Source organism: Vipera berus, assembly GCF_964194415.1.
Source record: "Vipera berus genome assembly, chromosome: Z".
In the NCBI taxonomy this organism is placed as follows: Eukaryota; Metazoa; Chordata; class Lepidosauria; order Squamata; family Viperidae; genus Vipera; species Vipera berus.
Genome location: NC_138205.1, coordinates 44,130,388 through 44,156,535, shown reverse-complemented (window position 1 = coordinate 44,156,535; position 26,148 = coordinate 44,130,388). Strand labels below are relative to the sequence as shown.

The 26,148-nt window shown below is 42.4% G+C and overlaps 1 protein-coding gene across 1 annotated transcript in view; it reads left to right on the top strand.

The window, feature by feature from the left end:
* IKZF3 (IKAROS family zinc finger 3) overlaps positions 1–26,148 on the top strand; it is a 59,944-nt gene that overhangs the window by 16,021 nt on the left and 17,775 nt on the right. The window contains exons 4-6 of the mRNA XM_081345663.1: positions 9,303–9,566; positions 10,022–10,189; positions 11,956–12,072. Coding sequence (XP_081201789.1) covers positions 9,303–9,566; positions 10,022–10,189; positions 11,956–12,072 — 549 coding nt within the window. The remainder of the gene's footprint in view (positions 1–9,302; positions 9,567–10,021; positions 10,190–11,955; positions 12,073–26,148) is intronic.

Genomic DNA, 26,148 nt, shown 5'->3' with positions numbered 1-26,148 from the left:
CTCAAGAAGCCTGCTTTGGACCCGGCTGTTTTAAACAACTATCGTCCAGTCTCCAACCTTCGCTTTCTGGCGAAGGTTGTTGAGAGTGTGGTGGCGCATCAGCTCCCTATGTTCCTGGAGGAAACTGATTATCTGGACCCGTACCAATCGGGCTTCAGGCCCGGACACAGCACGGAGACGGCATTGGTCGCACTGGTGAATGATCTCTGGAGGGCTAGGGACAGGGGCTGCTCCTCTGTCCTGGTCCTATTAGATCTCTCAGCGGCTTTTGATACCATCGACCATGGTATCCTGCTGCGACGTCTCAGGGGGTTGGGAGTGGGAGGCACCGTTTTACGGTGGTTCTCCTCCTACCTCCAGGGCCGCTCGCAGTCGGTGTTGACAGGAGGGCAGAGATCCGCCCCGAGGTCTCTCGTTTGTGGAGTTCCTCAGGGGTCGGTTCTCTCGCCTCTCCTGTTCAACATCTACATGAAGCCGCTGGGTGAGATCATTCGTGGTTTTGGGGTGGGGTATCACCAGTACGCTGATGATACCCAACTTTTTCTTTCCACCCCAAACCAACCCAGTGATGCCCTCTCCGTGATGTCCCGGTGCCTGGAGGCGGTTCAGGTCTGGATGGGGAGAAACAGGCTTCGTCTCAATCCCGCCAAGACTGAGTGGCTCTGCATATTGGCGTCTCGGGTTAACCATGTTATTCCACCTCTAACGATGGGGGGTGAGGTGTTGCCCCCCGTTGATAGGGCTCGCAACTTAGGCGTCCTCCTGGATTCACGGCTCAATTTTGAAGATCATATAGGAGCCGTGACCAGGGGGGCTTTTGCACAGGTTCGCCTGGTGCGCCAGTTGCGTCCCTATTTGGACCGAGACGCCCTACGCACAGTCACTCATGCGCTTGTGACCTCCCGTTTGGACTACTGTAACGCTCTCTACATGGGGCTGCCCTTGAAGACCACTCGGAGGCTTCAACTGGTGCAGAATGCGGCCGCGCGAGTTGTAATGGGGGTTTCCCGATACTCCCATGTAACACCTCTACTCCGCGAGCTGCATTGGCTTCCGGTTGCCCTCCGGGTGAAATTCAAGGTGCTGGTTATCACCTATAAAGCCCTACATGGCCTGGGTCCGGGTTATTTGAGGGAACACCTGCTGCCGGCATCAAACGCCCTTCGCCCAGTGCGCTCCCACAGGGAGGGTCTGCTCAGGGTTCCGCCGGTGAGAGATTGCCGGCGGGTGACACCCAGGGATAGGGCCTTCTCTGTGGGAGCGCCTGCCCTCTGGAACCAGCTGCCGGTGGAGCTGAGGACTGCCCCCGACCTCCGATCATTCCGCCGGGGCCTGAAGACCTGGCTCTTCGAGCTCTCGGGCCCAGACTGAGGAGGAATTTTTAATTTGGGGTTCTTTTTTAACTGACTACAGGGTTAATTTAATTTTTTTTTAATTTGGTTCTTAATTTTTGTATTTTGGATTTTTAATTCCCTGTAAACCGCCCTGAGTCCTCAGGGAATAGGGCGGTATATAAATACAATTAAATAAATAAATCAAACTGCTGTTTTCTCAGTTTTGGTTTATCTGCCAGTCAGCACATGTTTTCCACTGACTTTTTAAATGAAAAAGCTCGAGGTTTTCTTTGGGGGGAGCTTTCCACAGCTGGAGCATGATAAAAAAGTCAGGAGGAAGATTCAGGTGCATCCTTTCAGTTTCCTACCAGAAGCAATCAAAGGCCGAGATGCTTATATAAAAGCAGGTGGTTTAGAAGAAAGGCAAACAGCAGGTATATTTTTTACCATGGAGGAATCTCCCAAAAAAAAAAGAAAAATATCAGAATGAGTTATATATATATATGCAGTGGAGTTCTCAGAAAAAGAAACTCCCCAAATAGAGGACTGGTTCTCTTTTGTGCAACAATAACAACAACAAAAAACCCCTGACTTTTTGGAACAGTGGCAATTTTTATTGTTTATTTTTATTTATTTTTTATTTTAATCCCATTTATATCCCGCCCTTCTCCGAAGACTCAGGGTGGCTTACACTCTAAGAAGCACAAATCAATGTGCTTAGCAGTAGCCTTCATTCTGTGTATATGCCTGCTTATTAGGGCTTTCAGCCCTCCCCCCCCAGCGGCATTATTACAAAGTCAGCTTAATTGCCCCCAACAATCTGGGTCCTCATTTTACCTACCTCGGAAGGATGGAAGGCTGAGTCAACCTTGAGCCTGGTGGGACTCGAACCTGCACTAATTGCAGGCAGCTGGTGTTACTTAAGGAGGCATTAGCCCACTGCTCCACCAAGGCTTATGTGAAAAGGATTGGCACGATTTGTGGCATCTGATTGTTTCCAGAATTCAGCACTGAGAAGTATGGAAACACCTTTGTAGGCAGTGCTAATAAGTAAAGCAACATGAGTTTTCATGAGTTTTCTAAAAGACATTCCCCTTTTCTGATTCCCTCTTTCTCTTGCAAAACTTCTCCTTGGTACTGAACTGCAAAAGCTGAAGGCCTCTTTTTCTGCTTAACTGACTACATCCCACTGCTACAGATTCCTTCACAGCCTTAGTTAGCTAAGGAAATGTTCTTCAGGAAGGCTTCTTCTTATTCAGAATCTGCAGTACAAAAGTTGTGAGAAATATTGTAGTTCATATCCACTTAGGATGCTTAAAAGAGTAAGGCAGATTTATAGCTATCATTTTAGGAATTTTAGAATATTAAAATTATTCTTGTTTTGGGGACTTCCATTTATTATTATTAATCCAGTAAGAGAATACATTTTAGCAATGCTTCCAAAAGGTCTCAAAAAGGATGTTATTTATGTGCTACCTCATGGTGTTTCTGAAAACACAGAATACTCAACTTTTTTCTTTGAATTGGGATGTATCAGCTTCTTTCACAATCCATATGGACAGTTCTAAACCAACAACTGCAGTTGTACTGTTTACTCTTCCCATCCTGCAATCTCCTATTGTCTAATCCAGGGGTCTCCAACTTAACACCTTTAAGACTTGTGGACTTCAACTCCCAGAATTCCTGTGCCAGCCATGTCTTAAATTTGGAGACCTCTAATGCCTGGATTTTTCAATGTCTAGGCATAGTACTTACCTTCTATTTCTATCTAACTCCACATTATCCAATTCACCCAGATATACGTTGGCATGGTTGATTGATTGACTTTTTGGTTTATGGTCTCAGACCAATAAATAATGGTATAGAAATAGGAAAAGGACGTACAACATTGCTGAAATACCATAATTACAATTTGCTTTGCAACAAAAGCTCTGATGACTGGAAACTTTTTGTATATGTACAGTATATTTATAATTAACCCTCTTTTGTATCACTTGCCTTCAAACTGTGTAGAATTTACAGTTATAGATATACAGCTATAGAATATATAGTAGCGTATGGAGAAGAATATGAACAATTCGTTTTCTTTTGAGACACTGTTATTCATGAGTTGAAAAGAGAATGAACATTGATTGGTACACAGTTCTCTCCACTTACAAACATGAACTGAAAATATAATCATATCCAAACTATTTTAGTGACTTGCCACAAATGCTTCCAAAGCAGTGGCCATCACTTCTTAAAAAAAGAAACTCTTGAAAGAAGTTAGCATTTGAGCTAATATTACCTCTTCCAAGTTCCAACTTATTTTGGATGCCAGCAAATCTGTTTTGTAATGTAAGTGATGTCAAGGGGAATGAGTACTCAGAATGCACTCCTGTTACTTGAAATCCATTATCACAATGCTTATGCTGGAGAGAGGCTGTTATGTATGCAGGCACCTGCATAGCAACAGCCACCAGGGGGCGTTGTCCTGAATGGTTTTGGCGGGAAACCCAGTTTCGGTGGGAAACCTAGGGCCAACCCCATTGGCTGTCTGCTTACCTGGCTAGGTATTTCAGGAGGCCAGGTAACCCTCATCTCCCAGTTCACTACCCCCCTCCAATAAAGAGCTGAACTCACACACCGGCTGGCGTCTCTTCCTTGCGTCGGACCCACTACACAATAGTGGCGACGAAGGTGGGATCGCTGCCAACCAAGAGCTGAAGTCACTGGGGAAATGCTCCACGAGCTGAAGGAAAAGGCATTTTTCCTTCCTTCTCCCCCCCACGACTGCCAGCCAACCAGACCACCCCGAGCACCATATCCGCGACCTGGACCGCAACAGCACCGCCATGGCAAGAGCCGGACAACCCGGTGAATTCGATACTCGCCACCCCGAGACCTGGGCCCGTTACCTGGCTCACGCCGAACTGTACATGCGGTTCAATCAAATATCAGAGGACGGTGCGAAGGCGGCCGCCCTGCTCTGCATCGGAGGGCCAGCGCTGCTGGAGATCACCGCGAACCTATTCACCCAGGAGGCCATCAACAACGTCACGTACCGGGACCTTGTGGCCAGGCTCAATGCCCACTTCAAGCCCCGGTGCTCCAAAGTGGCCGCGCGGTCGTAATTCGAAAAGAGGGACCAGCGCCCCGACGAGACCGGTGCCGAATTCCTCACTGCCCTACGAGAAGCTGCTGTCGCCTGCAGGTTCTCGAACTTGGAGGAGCGGCTGCGGGACCGGCTGATCTGCAGCCTACGAGACAGGCGGCTCCAAGAGCGCCTGTTCGAGAGAGAGGAGGTTTCGCTCCAGGAAGCCGAGGACGCCATCCTAGCCCACGAGGCGGCCTGCGGGGCCGTCCAAGCATGCCAGGAAACCGGCAGCCAGGCGACCAGCATCCACCGGCAACTTGCCACAGAGGAGGACGACCAGAGCATCAACCTCCTCCAGTGGAAGTCAACCCCCGACCAGCGAGCCAGATGCCCAGACAAGCCCAGGCCTCCCAGCAATGCCGCCAACCCTCAGAAGTGCGCAGGGTGTGGTGGGAACCACGTGCGCAGCCTCTGCAAGTTCCAGTCAGCCACGTGTCGGGCCTGCAAGAAAGCAGGCCACATAGCTGCGGTCTGCCGTAGCCGCCGCCCCTGAGAGGAGATCCACGAGCTGCAACCGGAGGAATCGCTGTTCAAAGGTACTGGGGCCCCGTCCAAATCACGAATTGGCTATGTTGAGAGCCGGCTAGCCGTTAACAACACGGGTAGCTGCCGGCTGCTCAAACCCAAAATTAGACTAACAATCCGCTTGCGAGGCGTTCCTTGCAGCATGGAGCTTGACTCCGGATCAGCAGTCTCAATCATCTCAGATGAGACCCTTAACTACATAAATAGCCGGAGCAAGCAGCGGATTAAATTACGGCCTACAATTTAACCCTGACCGATTTCCAGAATTCACCGGTCAAGGTAAAGGGGGAGGCCACCATCTCGGTGGGGTTTAAGGGTCGCAAAGTGCACCTGGTGGTTGTAGTGGTAGAGGGCCGAAAAGCCAGCCTGGTCGGCCTAGACTGGTTCGAGGCCCTGGGAATCACAGTCACCGGGATCCACCGGATCCAGGGGGACTCCATCGAGGCCGTCTGCAAGGAGTTCGCAGACGTCTTCAACGGGTCGCTGGGCAGGTACACAGGCCCCCCATATCGTTCAAGCTTAACTTGAACGTTCCCCCCGTTAGGGTCCGGCCGCGGTGAGTCCCCTTTGCGCTCAAAACTAAAATAGAGTGTGAATTAGATAAGCTGGTGGCCCAGGGAATCTTAGAGCCCATAGATGGGGGGAGTGGGAAACCCCCATCGTCACCCCCCTTAAATCTAACGGGGAAATAAGGATCTGCGCCGACTACAAGTGTTCGGTGAACCGCGCCCTGAACCCGCACGCTTACCCGGTCCCCACGGTCAGCCACGTTCTCGCTTCCCTCCAAGGTGGCGCCATCTTTGCAAGGCTCGATCTTGCGCAGGCGTACCAGCAACTCACGGTTACCAGGGCAACAGCTGACATTCAAACCATAGTAACACACAGGGGGGCGTTCCGGGTGAACAGGCTGCAGTTTGGAGTTAGCGTCGCTCCTGGCATCTTCCAGGAAGTTATGGAGAAGACACTCAAGGGCATTCCAGGAGTCTGCCCCTATTTTGATGACATCCTCATTGCAGGAGCATCAGCAGAGGAACTAGCATGTAGGCTCAGGGAGGTACTGTCCAGGCTACGCACAGCTGGACTCAAACTTAAGAGGGAGAAATGCAGCATAGGGGTTCCCTCCACAGAATTCTTGGGGTTCAGAGTAGATGCCAGGGGAATCCACCCCACAGAATCCAAAGTGAGGGCCATCAAACTAGCACCCACACCCAGGAACAAGGCAGAGCTACAGGCATTCCTGGGCCTGTTGAATTTCTACCATGCATTCCTCCCACACAAGGCAGCCATTGCAGAGCCACTCCACAGGCTACTAGACAAGCAGGCAGCATGGGTCTGGACTGCCGCCCACGACCAGAGCTTCAGGGCCCTGAAAGCATTACTGTCGGATAAGTCCACAGTAACCCATTTCATCAAGTCCAAACCCATTTGCATCGCATGTGATGCATCCCCTTACGGTGTGGGCGCAGTACTCAGTCACCTTGAGCCCAACGGGGCACAAATCCCTATAGCCTACCATTCCAGGACGCTGTCTGGAGCAGAAAGAAACTACGCCCAAATTGACAAATAAGCCCTGGCAATCGTGGCAGGAATCAAGAAATTCCACGATTATCTGTATGGCAGGGAGTTCACTGTCTACACGGACCACAAACCACTCCTGGGCCTGTTCACAACGGACAGGCAGACTCCCCAAATTCTGTCCCCCAGAATGCTCCAGTGGTCCATCTTCCTTGCAGCCTACAATTACAAGCTGGTGCACAAGCCAGGGAAGGAGATGGGCCACGCAGACGGTCTAAGTAGGCTACCCTTAGACACCCCTGAGCCAGCCCCAGCCCCAGCCACACAGATCCTAGCCCTGCAGGAACTACCAGAGTGCCCAGTTCATGCCAAGGACATTGCCAGCCACACAGCCACAGACAACATCATGAGCAGGGTACACTCATGGGTTTGTACAGGGTGGCAGGACAAGTCCCCGGGGCCTGAGTTTCAGGCCTATTTCACCAGGCGCAATGAGGCTGCCTCCTCTGGACAGGGGCTGCCTCCTCTGGGGGAGCAGGGTCATCATTCCCACCGCAGTACGGGGCAGGGTATTGGACTCCTTACACGAGGGACACCCAGGGGTGGTTAGGATGAAGGCTCTGGCCAGAAGCTACCTCTGGTGGCCGGGGCTGGACAAGGACATTGAGGAACGGGTCAAGGCCTGTTACATGTGCCAGAGATCCAGGCCGGAAATGCCACACGCACCCGTGCACAGGTGGGAGGCCACACACACACCCTGGTCCCGCATTCACATTGACTATGCAGGGCCATTCCAGGGCCAACTATTCTTAGTAGTGGTGGACAGCCACTCCAAGTGGTTGGAGGTAGTCCCAGTGCCCAACATGACCTCGGGGAGGACAATCCAGGTGCTCAGAGCTCTCTTTGCCACACACGGCCTCCCCGACGTAGTTGTGTTGTACAACGGGCCTCAGTTTACCGCTAATGATTTCCAGGCATTCTTGAAGGTGAACTGGATTAGGCACGCCACCTCCGCGCCCTTCCATCCATCGATCAACGGGCAAGCTGAACGGATGGTAAGGACGACTAAAGACGCACTCCAGCGCATCATTAGCGGGGACTGGCACCACAGACTGGTGAAATTCCTACTCGCCCAGCACACTACACCATGCGTTGCTACTGGGAAGAGCCCAGCAGAACTGCGATGGGGACAGCGTCTCATCACCAAGCTGGACCGTTTACACCCAGACCGGGTAGCAGCCGAGAAGGTTAGGCCACCACCACCACCACCACCATCATCATCTTCATCGCCATCATCACCAGCACACAGAGTTCTCAACGTGGGGGACCTGGTCTGGGCAAGGAACTATGGGGCAGGGCATCCATGGGTTCCAGAAACAGTGACTGAGATAACTGGACCCCTCTCCTACATCCTGGGGGTGGAGGGGGACAGACACATAAGGCGACACATCGACCAGCTCAGAGGAAGGGTCCCTGAGCACACCACATACGCCCAACTGGAGAGCCACACCCCAGGAGAGGCCAGCCCAACCGGAAACAACACAGAGCAGGAACCAGAGGAGGAGGGCCTCCTGAACCCAGCTCTATTCAGCTCAGCACAGAGGCCCCAGGAACCAGCTGTCCAAGCCCAGGGCCAGGCCACACCCAGACGGTCCACCCGGCCCCACAGGACACCTGCCTACCTGTCGGACTATGTGTGCAAATGACCCCTACACAGTTGCATTGTTTTTTTTATTGACACAGAGTGTACATAGTTATAGTTAGTTGCAAGTTGTTTCATTGTTATGTGGTTCTTCTCTAAGGGGGGAGGGGTGTCATGTACGCAGGCACCTGCATAGCAACAGCCACCAGGGGGCGTTGGCCTGAACGGTTTTGGCGGGAAACCCAGTTTCGGCGGGAAACCTAGGGCCAACCCCATTGGCTGTCCGCTTACCTGGCTAGGTATTTAAGGAGGCCAGGTAACCCTCATCTCCCAGTTCACTACCCCCCTCCAATAAAGAGCTGAACTCACACACCGGCTGGCGTCTCTTCCTTGCGTCGGACCCACTACACAATAGAGGCAGTTTTTAGGAAACTGAAAATAAAGTTCCCCTTCATTTGGAATCAATTTACCACATTTATATTTGCTAAATGGAATGTCAGTTTGTACTGCTGAGCAATGAAAATCTGGAAGGAGAATAATATCTGCAGGTAAGGATCATTAAACAATTTAAATGAATGTTTTCTAAATCAGAACATAAAAAAACATTTCTGTCTCAATCTGAATGTTCAGTATAAAGTTCTATTCAGTTTTGACATCAGAATTGAGAGAGCCAGTCAAACATGCTGGTTAAGGCACCAGGGTAGAAATGGTGAGATAGTGAGCTCTAGCCCTACCTTAAGCACAAAGCCAGCTGGCTGACTTTGGGCCAGTCAGTTTCCCTCACCCCTAGGAGGGAGGCAACCACTCTCCTCTCCCCTCCCCTCCCCTCCTCTTCCCTCCTCTCTTTCCTCTCTCAGAAAATATCAAATGTAATGGTAGGATTTTATTGATCTACAGTACATTTCATTGTGCATATGACTGATTAATCTTATCAAAGAAGTTGAAAAATATGGACAAAGGAAATTACTATTCAACATAATTTTAAACAGTTATTATTTTAAACAATTATTATTATTATTATTATTATTATTATTATTATTATTATTATTATTATTATTAGTAGTAGTAGTAGTAGTAGTAGTAGTCGTCTTCCTTCTGTGGACTTTTATATTTATGCTTTATTTTGGGACCACGATGATGTTATTTCCAGAAGACAGCATGCTTAAGGTCAAAAGTGACTATGATGAAAAACAAGATGGAATTTTGAAGTCTGAGCCGGTAGAAACTGGAGAAGAACCCAGGATCCTTTATAACTGCAAGCCGGAGTACGGAGACTATGACCATATGGAACTGGAGAGGCATTCTGAACCATATGACCTTGTTAAATCAAATACTGCAAAACTGAAGTGTGACATTTGTGGACTGGGCTGTGTCAGCCTCAACGTTCTGGTGGTTCACAAGCGTAGTCATACTGGTAATTACCATTCATTCAGAAGCAAGATCTCATTTGAAAATACTTGATCTGAGGCTGTTCCAATAGCCATTGCAATGCACTAAGTTGGGCAGAGTCCAGATAGTGATCAAGCAAGATAGGACGGCCCAATTTAGGGGGCATACATATGTATGTATGTATGTTGGGGGAGGGGGGAGAATACCTTGAAGTTGTTACTCTTATGCATTCTAAAAGGAAATTGTTTGGTAAAGAAAGCCATTCATTGGCTTCTGCGGGAAACTGTGCTATACAATCAGAAACAGATTTTTTCCCCTTCTCAACCAAGCCTTTATTGCATTAAGCCTTCTACTAGCTCAGGCCTCTGCTCTGACAAGATAAATCAACCCCATAGTTCTTATGGCAGGATAATTTGAGTTTATTTTTAGCTAAGACTATAGTGCTCTAATAATCATTCCACCACACATGCTGTTTTTAAGGTGAGCGCCCTTTCCATTGTAATCAATGTGGAGCCTCATTTACTCAGAAGGGAAATCTTCTCCGCCATGTTAAACTTCACACTGGGGAAAAGCCATTCAAATGTCACCTTTGTAGCTACGCCTGTCAAAGAAGAGATGCACTCACAGGACACTTAAGGACACATTCTGGTAAGTTTATTTCTCTCCAGATTGATTTAGTTCCTTTATTTCTGTTTTTATCAGCAGTATTTTAATTTCAATAATAATAATAATAATAATAATAATAATAATAATAATAATATAAAATAATAACAACAACAACAACATGTTTTATAACCATAAATGAAAAAGTAAGTTCTTACCTAATCTACATCAATATCATATATATATATCCAATTTCATGATAGAACCATCCAATTCCTGCATATTTCTCAGCTAAAAATACATATACTGGAAGGAGATATATAGACCATATTGCATACACACTAGGCAGTTTTTATTTTTGATCTAAGAACTGCAGGTCCATATTGTAAGCTGAGAAGCGGAAATTAGTTCAGTTTCTTTAACAATGATCAAATTCTCCATATTAACCATGCAAAATCATTTTGAAAGCACATCCTCTATAAGGATCTATTAATAACATTAGATTGATCAATTTTATTGTTGCAAGTAAGGAACAACAATTCTAAGGGAAATGGACAGTTAAGAAATAGGAAGTATACAGTAAATAAATAAATAAATAAATAAATAAATAAATAAATAAATAAATAAATAAATAAATAATATAAAAGATCTGGGGAGAGACGACTTTATTTTATATTATATTACGAAGGCATAAAAGATAAGAAAAAAAGAATTACAAAGAAAACTAGTCAATACCCCAAAGAAAGATTGAGAATACTGGTGGCACTTCTTCATTGCTATTGTTTTTTTCTTGAAAGAAAATTATCAGATATATCTAAAGATAATTTGTTATTATTTTCAGGATTTGTGGCTTGCAATACTAAAAATAAGTGAAAATCGGAGCCATAGATTGTGCTGCAACCGCTCTTCCAGCTTCTGAGGCCCTTGCAGCCCTCTTCCACAAGGAAGAAAGAAGGAGGGGAGGGAGGGAGGGAGGGAGGGAGGGAAGGAAGGAAGGAAGGAAGGAAGGAAGGAAGGAAGGAAGGAAGGAAGGAAGGAAGGAAGGGAAGGAAGGGAAGGAAGGAAGGAAGGAAGGCATTCCAGTAGTCCCTCTCACTGCTAGTTTATCCAATGTGGAGGACACTGACACAGCAGTCTAATGCTCTGCACTTTATGTCTAGACAGCTGAGATGTAGCTGCAAAGACGTCATGCTGGCATCTCCTTAATGGAACCTAAAGTTCAGGAACGATGAGGAGGTATTAAGTAAGAGGACTCATTAGCATGGAAACGGAGCTGCAGTAAAGCAAAGCAAATATCTAACTTTGCAGTGGTTTCCAGTACATCACTGATTAATCATATATTGTATAAGTGAGCTGAGATTTCCACTGCTGACAGTATGGAAACACAAAGGTTCAGACAGAACCAACTTCTTCAAATCAAAAGGAGGGCTTGTGTGTCATGATGTCATTGTACAAATGTTGTCAATTAAGTAATTGAAAATGCATGTGATATCATTTCTCACCCCCAATCCAATTCCTCCACAGACATTCATGAGACCATGGCTTTTTAAAGATTAAAATATCTTTCTTGTGTAGCATTATCCAGAGAAAGGGGAAAAAACCTTCTTCCTTCTGTTAATCAAATATATTTAGATTAGGAAATCAATCATTCCCAGTTTAGAGCACCTTTCGCTATTTCAGGCTTAAAACTGATTGGTTATTTAACTTAGCAGGACCATTCTGGGGATTAACGGATTATGATTTGAAGTGCTTGATATGTTAAAATGATATATTTATTACATAATATCTATAAACCAAATACTCATTTCTAGTGGAGAAACCATTCAAGTGTGAATTCTGTGGACGGAGTTATAAGCAGAGAAGTTCATTAGAGGAACACAAAGAAAGATGTCGAACATACCTCCAGAATGCTAGCCTCAGTGAAGCTGGTGAGCAGTTGGGAATTCTTTTTTTTTGTGTAATATATTTTATTGATTTTTTAAAAACATAAATCACTTAATAATTACATTTGTAAAACAATCACTAGCAATTGATTTCTATAATCCATAATCTACATAATAGTTTTACTTGATTTCCTCTTTTTCCAAAATATCCTCTTTTGCAAACATTGAGTTAATACAATTCTTATTGTTTTGATAGATAACAATTAGATATATAATTTTTCCCAATAGTCCTAAAAATAATAATCACATCAATATAATATTTCTTTTCTATCCAATCATTCTGGTTGCCTTATCATAGATCCTGTTACAGTCCTTATTTTAATTTGTTTCTCCCACCAAATTCTAGATATTCTTACTGGTTAAGATTTACTCAAAAATTAATTACATTTAAGAATTTAACTCTATTTTTCCAAATGAACCATCTCACACTTTTACATTTCTTAAGAAATAGATAAAATAGTAAAAAAAGAAAGAAAAGCAAGAGTAAAGAAGCATAAAAAATAACATACTACTTAAAATATATATCCCTCCTAAGGTAATATGTATTTATTTCCTAAATTTCTTATTCTTTTTAACCATAATTAAAAATATGTTTGATCTTTAAACATTCCATTTAATGCATCTAGTCATCTAGTCCTTTAACTCTTATTCAAAACATTTTTTATTAAATTCAATCACATTTAAATATCTAAAACATTTTCTTTATCTAAGTCATTTCAACTTTTTTATATTACTCATATCAAGAAAGAGAACAAAAAAGGGAAAAAGCATACTATATTATATTTAGAGAATTCATCCCTCTTAAAGTGACATGTATATTCCAAAACTTTTCTATTTCTTTAATCATATTCAAACAAATGTTTCTTCTTTAAGTATTCTCTCTGGTAAGTCCCATCATCTATTTTCTTAGTTTTCACTTTAGTCTTTTTCTTTTGCCCAGTGTCTGTCTTAATCAATGTATTTTGCTGAATCAGAAAGTTTTTCTGTATGTTCGTAAATGTTGCTGTAGATATAAAAAGTAAATCAGGAGAAGTGTCTTTGTACGGGACTTCTGTCTTCCCATGTTTGTTGAAAACCTTTTTCTTTTTCTTTCTCTCCGCTTCTCTTATTATTTCCTTTCTCTCCAATGTTCCTGACATTTCTGCAGTCCATTTTATCTGATCTGTTTTCTTTTCCTCAGGTTTATTTTGTAGTCTTAAGGTATAAGTTGTTTTTTCCAATTCTTGTGAAATTTTTTCCACTAGGATTAAATCATGTTTCCTTGTTTTGTTAAGTTCCATTTTTATTTCTCTATTCTCACTTCTATATCCATTTACCTGTTTTATCTGCTCCTTCTCTGTTGTTGTTTTCTGGGAATTTTTTTTGTTATAGAGTTAGCATGGAAATAGACTGATTTATATTTTCAAAGTTGTTTTGGATTTCTTCATGGTTTAAAGTCATTGTTGTTTGAATTAGTTGCAGTATACTATATATCTCCTCCTGTGACGTTTTTATGTTTTCTTGATATGTTCTTTCTACATGTCTCTGATCCGTGATAGCCAAGAATTTGAGTTTTCCTTTTCCTTTCTTTTCTCTGTAAATAGCTTTAGAGTCCCAATTAGGTAGATATTTGTAATCCAAATAGTTCAAAACTATTTGCAACTATTTGTTTTTCAATTTCCAAAATAATCTCTGAAATGAGAGTCTTAACCATTAAAACAATTTAGATTCATCCAAGTTTAAGTTTTAAGTTTCAGGTTTTTTATTTATTTCACTTCCATATATTTTGATCCTCCATAAAAAGATTAATTCGCCACTTCCATTAGTATAAGGGTGGGGCGGAAATCCCCCTCCTTCCCTTTCGAAGGTATTTTGCTTCTTGGGGATCTTGTCTGGGAAATTAAATGTAAAATAGAAAAGAGAACATCAAATTCCTCACCCACTTTCAAGCATACTGTTCACAGTTGTGCTGGTTAATGCTTTTGGACTTCGGTTGCAAGTAGCTTGGGCTGGTTGATGCAATATGGCCAGCCTTTCTCTTGTCAGGTTAGAAGGCTTTTCCCAAGTTGAACGGAACAGCCACTGCCATTCCAGAATTGCTGGAGCACCTTTCTTTCTTTGTTGCCTCTCCGGGGCGATTTAGACCCATTTAGGATCCCCTGGCAGGGTGAAATTAGCCACAGGGGTGCAGAGAATCCACAAGGCTGCAACTGGTCGCTACCAGGCAAAACCGGAAGTCAGAAGTTGGGAATTCTTAATTGCTGTTTTGGAATAGTCTTGTTGGGAATCTTATTTCCCTTTTGCTGTAAGGAAAAACAATGGAACTGTGTGATTAAATGAATATAATATGGGAATTTAAATATCATAGAGGTAGTCCACGATCAGCCCAGCAAAACAGTTGCTAAATGATGTGGTTGTTAAGTAAAATATGTCACTGCAATATACATATTTCAGTGCAAATCTCACTTCTGCCATGGTAATTAAGTGAACCATCCAAGGTCATGAAGTGAGGCATCACATGACTGCAACGTGATTTTACTGCTGGCTTCTCTCAATTGTACCATCAAAGGAATGGCATTTTTTTAAAAAAAATGTCTGTCTTAAATGATAGGTAAATGGCATCTCAATTCAAATGGCTTGCTACTTCTACAGTGGGAATTTTTGGCTGAGGATATGGTTATTTGTTTATTTATTTATTTATCTATTTATTTATCAAACTTATTAATCACTCATCTCCTTCATATACACTTTTTCATTGCTGAATTAATAATAATGGTTGATTTACAATTGTATTTAGCATTTGTTAATATTTTATAATTTTCTAATTTATGATATCTTACATTTTTTTAAAAAAATGCAGAAATATGGATTTAAAAATCACAGGCCTTTGTTCAATGCAGTACTCCAAAATTCATGTTTGAAATTTGGCAAATAGGGTATTTTGAAATCTCTGATCATATTTGTGTCAAAAATAATAGAACAGGTGGAATTATCAATATCACTAAAAAGAAACCTAGTCATTTTTTAAATCATAAATGACACAGGTAAAAAAAATTGAGGCTGCCCATATTCATGGTAGCTATATGGCTATATCAAAGTTAGCTGGTCTTTTGGAAGAGAGAACATGGGAATTTTACACACACACACACACACACACACACACACACACACACACACACACACACATACATAATTACCTAACAATAACTAACCTTTGTTTGACTGCTCCTCTGGAATTTGTTACTGATGATAATTTTAACTTTTGTGACCACAGGGCTGAAAGCATTGGGGGAAGGTAGGGACGTGCATGTAACATTGAATTCAAATGTGGCTCCCATGCTTGATTGGAGATTCATATCAGACCATTAACAGGTTTTCTTTTTCCGTGTTCCATTCCCTTGCTGACCACATCATTTGGTGTTACAGGAAACAGTGCCGTTCATTCAGGTCACGCTTAGCATTTCTGAGGTTTTTGTTAACCAGCTCTCTTGCTCTGAAAAATGTGAAACTATAGGCCTGGAATGACAAAAGTCACATGTTGGAACAGTGTGAACTGTCTCTCCAAAAGACTCACCACTGTAATAATAATCAAATAGAGAATCAAGGGATATAGAGAGAAATGGAATAAAGATCAGAAAAATACTTCTGATGAGATTAGTTACTTAAACTTACGATGACGTTTTTAGCTACTAATTCTTTCTATTCTTACTATCCTTTGATAGTAATTTAAGTTTGAATATCATTTAACATCACATAGTAGTTCTATAGACAACATTTAACACAATGTCATATGAAAGTATTAGAGATATTAGCTTTAATTGGCTTGATTGATTAAATTTAAATATATTAAGATTTGAAAAAATGGTTCACACATTTATTTTTTATAATATATCAGAAGTATATTTTGTTGTAAACAGTTTAACTGATTTATTTTTATCAACTAATTTAAATCACATTTTCTGTTAATTTTAAATATTTGTTTTATACTTGCAGCATTATTTTACATTTTGAAGCACTACTTGAGTTGAAACACTTCAATTTTTTACTTTTCACAGTATAGCATTTCAAATTAAAACTTTTTTTTTGCAAAACACATTTGCAAAAATGTATATAGTTGGAAAAAATACATGCAAAATGCATCTATTAGAAAAATGCATGTAAAATCATTATCAAATTTATGTATAGTTTAAAAAATATTAAGTATTCCATGTACAATTTTATAATGACCTTTTGATTATGTGATAAATTTTATATTGTATGTGAAATTGAAACATGGACATTTGACTTGGAAAAATGGGAAACCAAGAATCCACATGTTATATCTTCGGTTCTTTAGGCATTAAGCGAGACGAGGTGTTGAAACAGCAAACAAGTTTATTAACCCAGAAGACAAGCAAGCTAATGGCTTCTGCACAGCTATTTATACGGTTGGTCTCTAGGTGGCAACCAATAGGCTTAAAGTAACAGTTTCATGCCCCAAACCTAATTATCAGCCTGGAGAAAAGCAAGTCTGGCTCAGTAACACCAGCCGTTACATAACACAGAAAAAGTAGGTCAGACATTAAGCAAGTGATCAGACATTAAGCAAGTGATTTTAAACAGAAATGGCCAATACATTACACCCCTTCCCCCTAGATAGCTCAAACTCTCAATTGTTTGACATAATCTTTGAGATAATTAGGCAGCCTTCTTGACCGTTCAGAATGTCTAGGGGTTACAGGGATCTCCCGGTCTACCTGCTTGCCTGCCAGGCTGGGTAGACCAGGGCTCTGAGGTTCAGTGGAGTCGGAGTGACTTGAGTCCCTTTGGCTGGCCAGTCCCGGTCGGCCCAAACCAAAGTCTAATTGTGCAGCGAAGTCTGCAGGGCTGTCTCTCAGTGCAGTTTGCCCGTCCTGATCAGCGGATACAGTCTGTGTGTCCAGAGGAGACTCTTCTACGGCCATTCCCCCATCACCATGAGCAAGAGTTCTTTCAGAGCATGCAAGCTGCTCTGTTGGACCACTGTCATGCGGGCCCTGTGTTCGGCCCTTTTGGGAATCCTGATCCAGCGACTGATCTGCTAGCCACTGAGGTAGCTGATCAATGTGCTGGTGAATAACTCGCCCATCTTCCAGGACCACCTCATAGGAGAGTGGTCCTGACACCTTAACAACCTTTGCTGCCACTCAGAAAGCCCCTTGCCCATAATTCCAGGTCCAAACCCAGTCACCCACTTGTAAACTTCTTGGTGTCTTTGGCTGTGCAGTGTCTGAGGTGACTCTGTCGGGGTGCAGCCTGTCCAGTTTGGTGATCAAACGCCTGGCCCAACAAAGCTCAGCTGGGCTCTTGCCCATGGTGGTGCAGGGTGTTGTGTGCTGGCAGAGTAGAAAATCGGCCAGTCTGTGATGCCAATCCCCTGTGACAATTTGTTTCAGGGATTCCTTGGTTGTGCGGACCATATGTTCTGCTTGACCGTTCGACGACGAGTGAAAGGGAGCTGACGTGGTGTGCCTTATGAGATTTGCCCTGAGAAAGGCCTGGAATTCTGAAGTGGTGAACTGAGCCCCATTGTCTGAGACTAAGACGTCTGGAAGCCCATGTGTTGCAAATATTCTGTGCAGTACCTGGATGGTCCTAGCAGTAGATATAGTGGGAATTGGTACAACCTCTAACCATTTAGAGTGGCTGTCGACCACTATTAAAAACAACTGTCTCTGAAAGGGTCCTTCAAAGTCAATGTGGATTCTTGACTACGATGTGTGAGTGTCCTCCCATCGGTGGACAGGAGCCTGCAGCATCTCCAGTCTGGATTGTTGGTATGAATAGCAACCATGTACTTGGGCCTCGATAGCTTTATCTAGCCATGGCCACCAAAGGTAGCTCCTTGCCAGTGCCTTCATTCGGACTATTCCCAGATGGCTTTTATGCAGAGACTCAAGAACATTGGGCCTTAACAAGCTGGGGACTATGACTTTACTTCCCCAAAGAATGCACCCTTTATGAGCTGAAAGCTCATCTTTCCTCATGAAGAATCTTTGAAATTCTGGCCCTGGACATTTGTCCACCCATCCTGTGTGAACCCAAGTTAGCATGCAGCTAAGTGTTTTGTCAGCTGCTGTCTCAGCAGCTACATCTCCAGCAAGGAGAGGAGACTCTGGCAAGTCCTGTATAGCTAGGATGCATGCAGCTGGAGTTGGATCTGGCTACATGTGTGGCAAGGGTAACCTGCTAAGGCCGTCTGCATGGCCCATTTCTTTGCCCAGTTTGTGAATCAGCCTGTAGCTGTAGGCTGAAAGGAATATAGACCATCTCAGCATTCGAGGAGACAGAATCTGAGGTGTCTGCCTGTTCGTAGTGAACAACCCTAGAAGTGGCTTGTGGTCTGTAAAGACCATGAAATGGCGGCCATATAAATAATCATGGAACTTTTTAATCCCGGCCACAATGGCCAAGGCCTCCTTGTCAATCTGCAGATGACAGGGTCCTCGAATAATAAGCGATGGGAGACTGTTTCCCATCAGTGAACAAATGGTTCAACACAACCCCAACCCCATATGGGGATGCATCACACATGATGCAGACTGGCAGCTTTTTGTTAAAATGAGTGAGCACTGAGGAGAGCAGTGGTTTGACTGCCTGGAAACTACTTTTGTGGACATTGGTCCACTGCCACTGAGCCTTTTTGTCTAAGAGCTGGTGTAACAGCTCTGCCACTGTGGCCTTATGTGGGAGGAAAGCGTGATAAAAATTAAGAAGGCCCAAGAAGGCTTGAAGCTCCCCTTTGGACCTAGGGCTTGGGGCCTGCTAAATTGCTTTCAGCTTTCAATCCACAGGATGAATGCCGTCGGCATCAATGCGGAACCCAAGGAACTCAGTTGACTCTCCCCCAATCTTGCACTTTTCTTTTTTTAATTTAAGTGCCACTGTGCGGAACTGCTGAAGGATGGCTCTAAGCCATTCAGCCAGAACTTCTGTAGACTCCCTGGCAATGAGTACATCATCAAAATAGGGGCAGACCCCTGGAATGCCCTTGAGTGTGAGCTCCATTACTCCCTGGAAAATCCCTGGGGCTATACTCACCCCAAACTGTATGCGCTTGACCTTGAAGGCCCCCCCAATGGGTAACAATGGTTTGGGCGTCTGCCGTGGCCTTGTCCACTGGCAGCTGTTGATAGGCCTGCACCAAATCTAATTTGGCAAATATGCGGCCACCTTGCAAAGACACCAAAATATGGTTGAAAACTAGCACTGGGTATGCATGCTGTTGAAGTGCCTGGTTAATGGTGCACTTATAGACAGCACATATGCATACTTCTCCATTGGCCTTAAGTGGTGTTACTATGTACTCCCACACCCCACTATCTACGGGCTGCAATAACGCCTGACTGACCAGCTTGTCCAGCTCTGCATTGATTTTGGGCTTTAAAGTGAAAGGCACTTGACAAGGCTTGACCCGGATTGGTGTTACCAGGGGATCAAGCTTGAAAGCTATCAGAGGGCCCTTGTACTCTCCTAGGCTTGAATTGAAACCATCCACGAACTCTTGGCAGACTGAAGACAAGTCTGCCCCGTGTGTTTGGTGAATGCTAGTTACTTGGATGCCCAATGCATCAAACCAATCAAGCCCTATGCGGCTCGTGCATTGGCCTTCCACCACTACAACATCTAGTGGACCTGTAAACCCCTTGAAATTCACCAGAAATGTGCCTTCACCTTGACCACCACTTGGGAGTTTTGGAAGTCTATGAGCAGAAGGTTAGATGGCCGAAGTTTGACCCCTCTGTTGCTGCAGTTGCATATGTGCCGGAAAGTTCCTATGAAGATGATGGACATGGCTGAGCCTGTTTCCAGTTCCATTTTGCATGGAACTCCCTGAAGCGTGACCTGAAGTCGAAGCTTCTGTTTAAGTGGGCAGTAGGCACCAATGAGGAACATGCTCCTCCAGCTGGAGCAGAACCCTATTTGGTGTTGCCCCATGGCCCCGGTACCTCTCCTCAATGAGTCTTCCTGCTGATGGTCCCTCGGGTGACCTCAGCAGATGGCGGTGATGTGGCCTGGTTTGCCACATGCCCAGCACGTTGCTGTTTGGAATCGGCATTCCGCGCATTGATGGTGGCCTCCACAGCCCATGCATCTAAGGAATTGAACTGCCTTGTCAACTGGCCGTGGTCCCTTCTCCTTGTGCTTCTGTAGCTTGTCGACCTCATAGTCAGAGTCGGTGTCCTCCATCCGTTCGGCGTCCTCATGGTGGATGGCTTCAGTGCTTGAAGTGCTTTTGGAGGGCTGCAGGGCTTTAACGGCCCCTCTGGTGGCTTTGTTCACCATGACCTCCTTCAAGGCCTCTTGTAGTGAGAGAGTCTCCTTGGCGAACAGTTTTTGTTGGGAGCTCTCTGTTCCAGAGTCCACAGACTAAGCAGTCTCTTAGTCTCTCCTCCAGATCTGCAACATTGCAGAGTCGGGATGCTTGATGAAGAGTGGTGATGAATTGTGTGGCTGTCTCGCTGGGCTGATGCTCCCGCTGCTCAAAAGTATGCCTCCACGCTATGACGGATAATTTGGTCTCGGAGATTTTTCTTCAAGTCCACGTAGGTGACGGACTCAAGCGGCATCAGTATGACCAGGTTCTCGGCAATGTCAAAGGTGGCTGGGCTGCACATGCAGAGGAGGGTTGCAGCCTTCAGCCCATCTTCGCTGACCTGGTTGGCCCGGAGGTAATTTTCGACGCGGGAAATGTAGGACGCCCATCTCTCGGGGTGTGTGATGTTGAACTCTTCGAATTTCCCCACTTTTGCCATGGTAAGTTGCTTGCGTTTCTTGTTGCTCGCATTGCCTTGTGTTGCTGGCTTCTGCATAGGCCCTAAGACAGATCCTTAGGGCATGGTGGTCTCCAGCGTGTCTTGTTGGCAGACCGAGGGGGGGAAATGCAGTCCCTGTCAGCTTTGTGCTGGCCTCACTCCCTAGTGATTTCAGACTCTTGTGATGAAGCAGCACATCCCACCTTCGTCGCCACTGTTATATCTTTGGTTCTTTAGGCATTAAGCAAGATGAGGTGTTGAAACAGCTAACAAGTTGATTAACTCAAAACACAAGCAAGCTAATGGCTGCTACACAGCTATTTATATGGTTGGCCTCTAGGTGGTGACCAATAGGCTTAAAGTAACAGTTTCATGCCCCAAACCTAATTATCAGCTTGGAGACAGCAAGTCTGGCTCAGTAACAGCAGCCATTACATAACACAGAAAAAGTAGGTCAGACATTAAGCAAGTGATCAGACATTAAGCAAGTGATTTTAAACAGAAATGGCCAATACATTACAACACAAGTGACAGATTTATCCATCTCTAGTTTTAAGTCAAGAAGGATTTTTTGTCTAGTTGCATTTACATTAAGTCAGCTTAAACAGAGCTGATTTTTTTAGATGAACTTGTGTGCATATTCTTTAGTGTGGAGCTTATTGAAATTATACTGCTTGAAGACAACTCCAGTAAATTAATATTTTCCATGTGATCTGAGCATTTTCCCCCTAATATGCAAGCCACATGGAAAGAAATATGTACTGTGAGATTGTACATTATTCAGAACTAATTAAGTAATCAGTTAACTTCTTGAACTGTTTGTATGTTGTGCTTCAAGTACAACAGAGATCACTTGTGAAGTAAGATTTAGTGAAATAACTTCCCAAAAACTAAAAGTCTTTTAGCCATTGCAATGCATTCTACAATTAAAAAAACTATATACAAAGTGTGCATGAGATGAAAAATGGGCAAAAAAATACATACATATTTGGAAAATGTATCTACTCTTTTGGGGGACTGGAAACATACACAGAAAAGGTCACCCAAAAGATGTTTGGATTTTGGTGTGGATTTTTGAATATTTTGAAATTAAGGAAAAGTGAACATCCCATACTTTTCTAACTGATGCAATTGTTTCAAGAGATTTTCCATTTTTAGTATACTTAGATCCTAATATTGTCCATTCCAACCAATATTCCAAAATTTGAAAAGAATTCCAAAATTGCCCAAATTGGAAAATTAACACTGATTGTTGGTCAGTATATATTTAATACTATATAAAGCAATATAAAATAATTTGTGAAAAATATTCATTTACCTTTCCCCAAAGGGCAAGGTTTAATGGCTCCCACTATTGATATCTGAAGAAACCTCTCTTTGTATTTTATTTATATTATATGATACTACTGAGTTATATCCTTTGATATACACATACCTAGATATTCAATGGATATGGTAAAAATATAGAATTGATGTTCTTTAAATGAATGGCTAACCAAATTTTCACCTATAGGCATTAATTCTGATTTTGGAACAAATTACTGTATAGGGTATCCTGCTATTTTATCAAAGGCATCAATCGTTTGCTTCAATGCTGGGATAGTCTTATGAAGTTTAGAAATACACAAAAGAATCTCAACTACAAAACAAAATTTAACGTAGGATTAGGCATTTCTGAAAAGTTATGTGCATTATTCTCCCGCAACCCCAGTCCTTGAATTGAAAATAGGAATGAAGTTGCATACTTTGGGGGGTGGGGTTGGGGGGTTGTTGTTAGTTTTTTGGTGCTTTGAAGTCAGTCATGACATGTGGTAACTGGGAGAATGACTGGCCCAGCTGGCTTCATGCTTAAGGCAGGACTGGAACTCACATACTTTAAGTGCCTACCCCAGGGGTAGGCAACCTCGGCTCTTTTATGACTCATAGCTGAGTCAGGAATTCTGGGAGTTGAAGTTCATGAGTCATAAAAGAGCCGAGGTTGCCTACCCCTGGCCTAGCCTGATGTCTTAGCTGCTACACCAAAGAGAATGATATATAGTGTGCTGTATAGTGGGACTGTCTTTTTTTTTTTGGTCAAGATAATGTCCTAAGAAAGAAACAAAAAGCCACAGTGGTGATTAATCATATTCTTCCCCCTCACCAGTTCTGACAAATTTTCCAAAGCACGACTTAGGAAATGCGTGTTTTGATGGCCCTATTCCTTCAATAGCACTTGCTGTGTAAAGTGCAAGTTGGCAAATAAAGTAATCTGCCTTGGTCCCATTTTTATGATTACTATCACAGCCAATTCAAATACCTCTGAGTTTAAAACTGAGTTGACAAAACATGTCAAGGGAGAACTTACAGAGCAATAGGCACAATATTATGGTACGGTATTATGTCTCTGTATTTGAAGCTTTTAAAGCACTTCTTTCTTTCTTGATAAACCTCTTCCAGTGGGGCAGATCATAGTCATCTTAGCTACTCTTGGCATAGACAGCAATGAGTCTTTGAGCCATCAATCTGGCATCTGTGAAGAACAAAATCTCTAGTTTGACAGGTCTTTGAACTCCTCCCAGTAAACTCTTCTTACAATGCTTAACCTAAGGAGCTGAAATTTTGAATGGATGGTATTCCAAGATTTTCTGTGTTTTAAGTCCTAACATATTAGAATGAAGTGGTTTCTGAGTGTGCTTTTGCTTTGAATGAGTGACCTCGAGCATGTTTAGCATTTGTTCCTATCTTTCAAACAAAGGAAAATATCTGAAGGACACTACTTTTTAGCAAGTTTGTCTGCTTTTATAAATCTTCTCATTAAGAAACTACTGATAAACCTGTTGCACTCAGAAGAACGTATTTTGAAAACCACAACTACAGATTACCTTAGTATTGCATTAAATATAATTGGTAAGTGTTATTTCAGGTCTGATGAAAGAATGTTAAGAGTATCAACAGTCATTCAAATAATTAAACAAAAAAGACTTATGAGATTCTTTTCTGCATTGTAATGTATTGCTTTTGTTTTGCAAACTTCTTGTTTTATTTTTCTAATTTAAAAAAGAGACACTGGACTGAAATGCATAACTATTTTATATTATAAAATGGTGATAGAGTTTGGGCACTAAGTGCAATTCATCTACGGCAGGAATGCAAATAAATTTCATATCAAAACAAACAGGAGACTTACTGCTCTCCCCATCTTCTGTGTAACACCTGCTTAGACTTTTAATGGAACTTTTTTTTTTAGCTACACTCACTTTTTATTTCTCAAGGCTAAATATTTTCAATTCTTTCAATTGCTGTGAAGAGGATGTAGTTTCTAATTCCCAAGTTACCCCCCTCCAGATTTTTCTATCTTTTTAAAATGCAGTGATACACTCAAAACTGAATACAGATCTTAAAATGAGGGATGCCTAATGTGGAATAAAGTGGAAGTACTACATTATAGTTTTGGAAACTATACCTTTGTTGATGTACCCTAAAATTGGACTTAATGTTTCTGCAGCCAGATGCTATTGACTAATTACTGAGTCCTTCGGGAAAAGGGCGGTATATAAATATTATTAAATTAAATTAAATTAAATTAATGTTTGGGGTTTTTTAAATAAATATTGTTGCTAAGCCACATTTCCAGTCTCTTTGATGCACTTGATTGTTGTTCCCTAACAGGACTTTGTAAAGATTGAAATATTGTTTCAGTCTTCTAGACAGAGGTTCTCAAATACAGTGATCTAGCATGATGAATGGGTTTGCATAACCCAATACATGAATAAAACTAATTATTTCATTTGGGTTAGGATTGGGCAAGAAATAAAAATACTACTTATTTATAAAATAACTCACGTATCAAAAAAAAAAAATGCTAGAACTTCACAACTTAGAAATCATTGGAGATTTAAAACTGTTTCTTTTAAATGTCCAGGATAAATTTGCTTATTTCTGAAGCCCAAACCAAGCAATATTTATTTTCAAATAAAATAACACATTTTTATATTATTAATTTATGAGACAAAATACAAATATAGGCAAAAACTTAATTCCCACACTGATTTTAATTGGTGTGTGGATCAGGTGATTATGTTATTGTAACTTACTCTCTCCCTACTTTTAACTCAAGAAAGTCCAAAAAAAAAAAGAATAGAAATGGATGGGGTTTTCCCCCTGAGCTTTTACAATCATGAACTTCTTCCTTTAAATCACCTGCTCTTAAATACTAAAGCTTGCAAACCACTACAGCCTTTAAACTGGGTTTGGTACTTTTCCCCCCATATAGTCGCAGTACCATAAAGTCACTGCATGATCATCTATTTCCTTTAGACTCTGATACTTTAAAATCTTGTCCCCTATTCTTGAACTTTCTCTTCCCTGTACTCTGATAGCTGCCTCTCTTCCTCATTCATAATTCTAAGATGGGAATTGATGGTCCTGCTCAAGGCATGATTATTCTTCCTTAAAAAGTCAAATGTAATGGAGGTGGGTGGGGGGAAAAAGTGAAACTACAAAGAAAACAAAAAAACATTAATCTTTATATAGGCTCTGGAAGTATAATATTATTTTTTGCTTTGCAAAAGTTTTCATTGAAGTGGTAAGCCTGCTCATGAGGAACTGCTGAGAAGACATGCTCTCAGGAATCTCCCAATCCATGATCTTACAACTCCTCAAATTTTTTGACAAATACTTTGAGAAGCTGTTGTAGAGCTTTATCAGCAGATCTGATAAGCATTAATTCTTTCCTCAGCCAAAAATCATTGAAATACAGGACTGAACCTCGTTACACTCCACTCCTGAGTTCAGTTTGATCAGTTCATCTTGAAGCAGATCTGTTGATGTTAGAGCATGATTGTTGATTGTTCTATGTATTTACTTATTATGGTTATACTTACAGTAAGTAGCTGCTAATCAGAACAGCATGAGGTACTTCACCTACCCCATTGCTGAAATATATTACAAAATATATTACAGATGCAGCCTTGCTATAATCCACTAATGAAAAATTAGATATAGGTAATCTGGCAAGAGTAATGATTGATAAATCCAATGTCTGTACCATACTTTTTTAAAGGTGCTCCCAGATATTGTCTGTTTTACATATTTTTTTTAAAAACCATTTCATAAAAATATACTGTGGTTAAAAAAATCTAGAAAAATGTATTTAAGCTTTTCTTCTCCAAGATGTATCTTTGTTTTTAGGGGACATTTTATTTAATTTATAAAGGATTGCAACAGAGAGGGAGAGGAAGCTTTTTATTCAGAACTTTAAAAAAATATTAGATAAATTAAAAGACTATAATACAAGGTTTTGCTTCAAAAAATGGGCAATAGGAATATT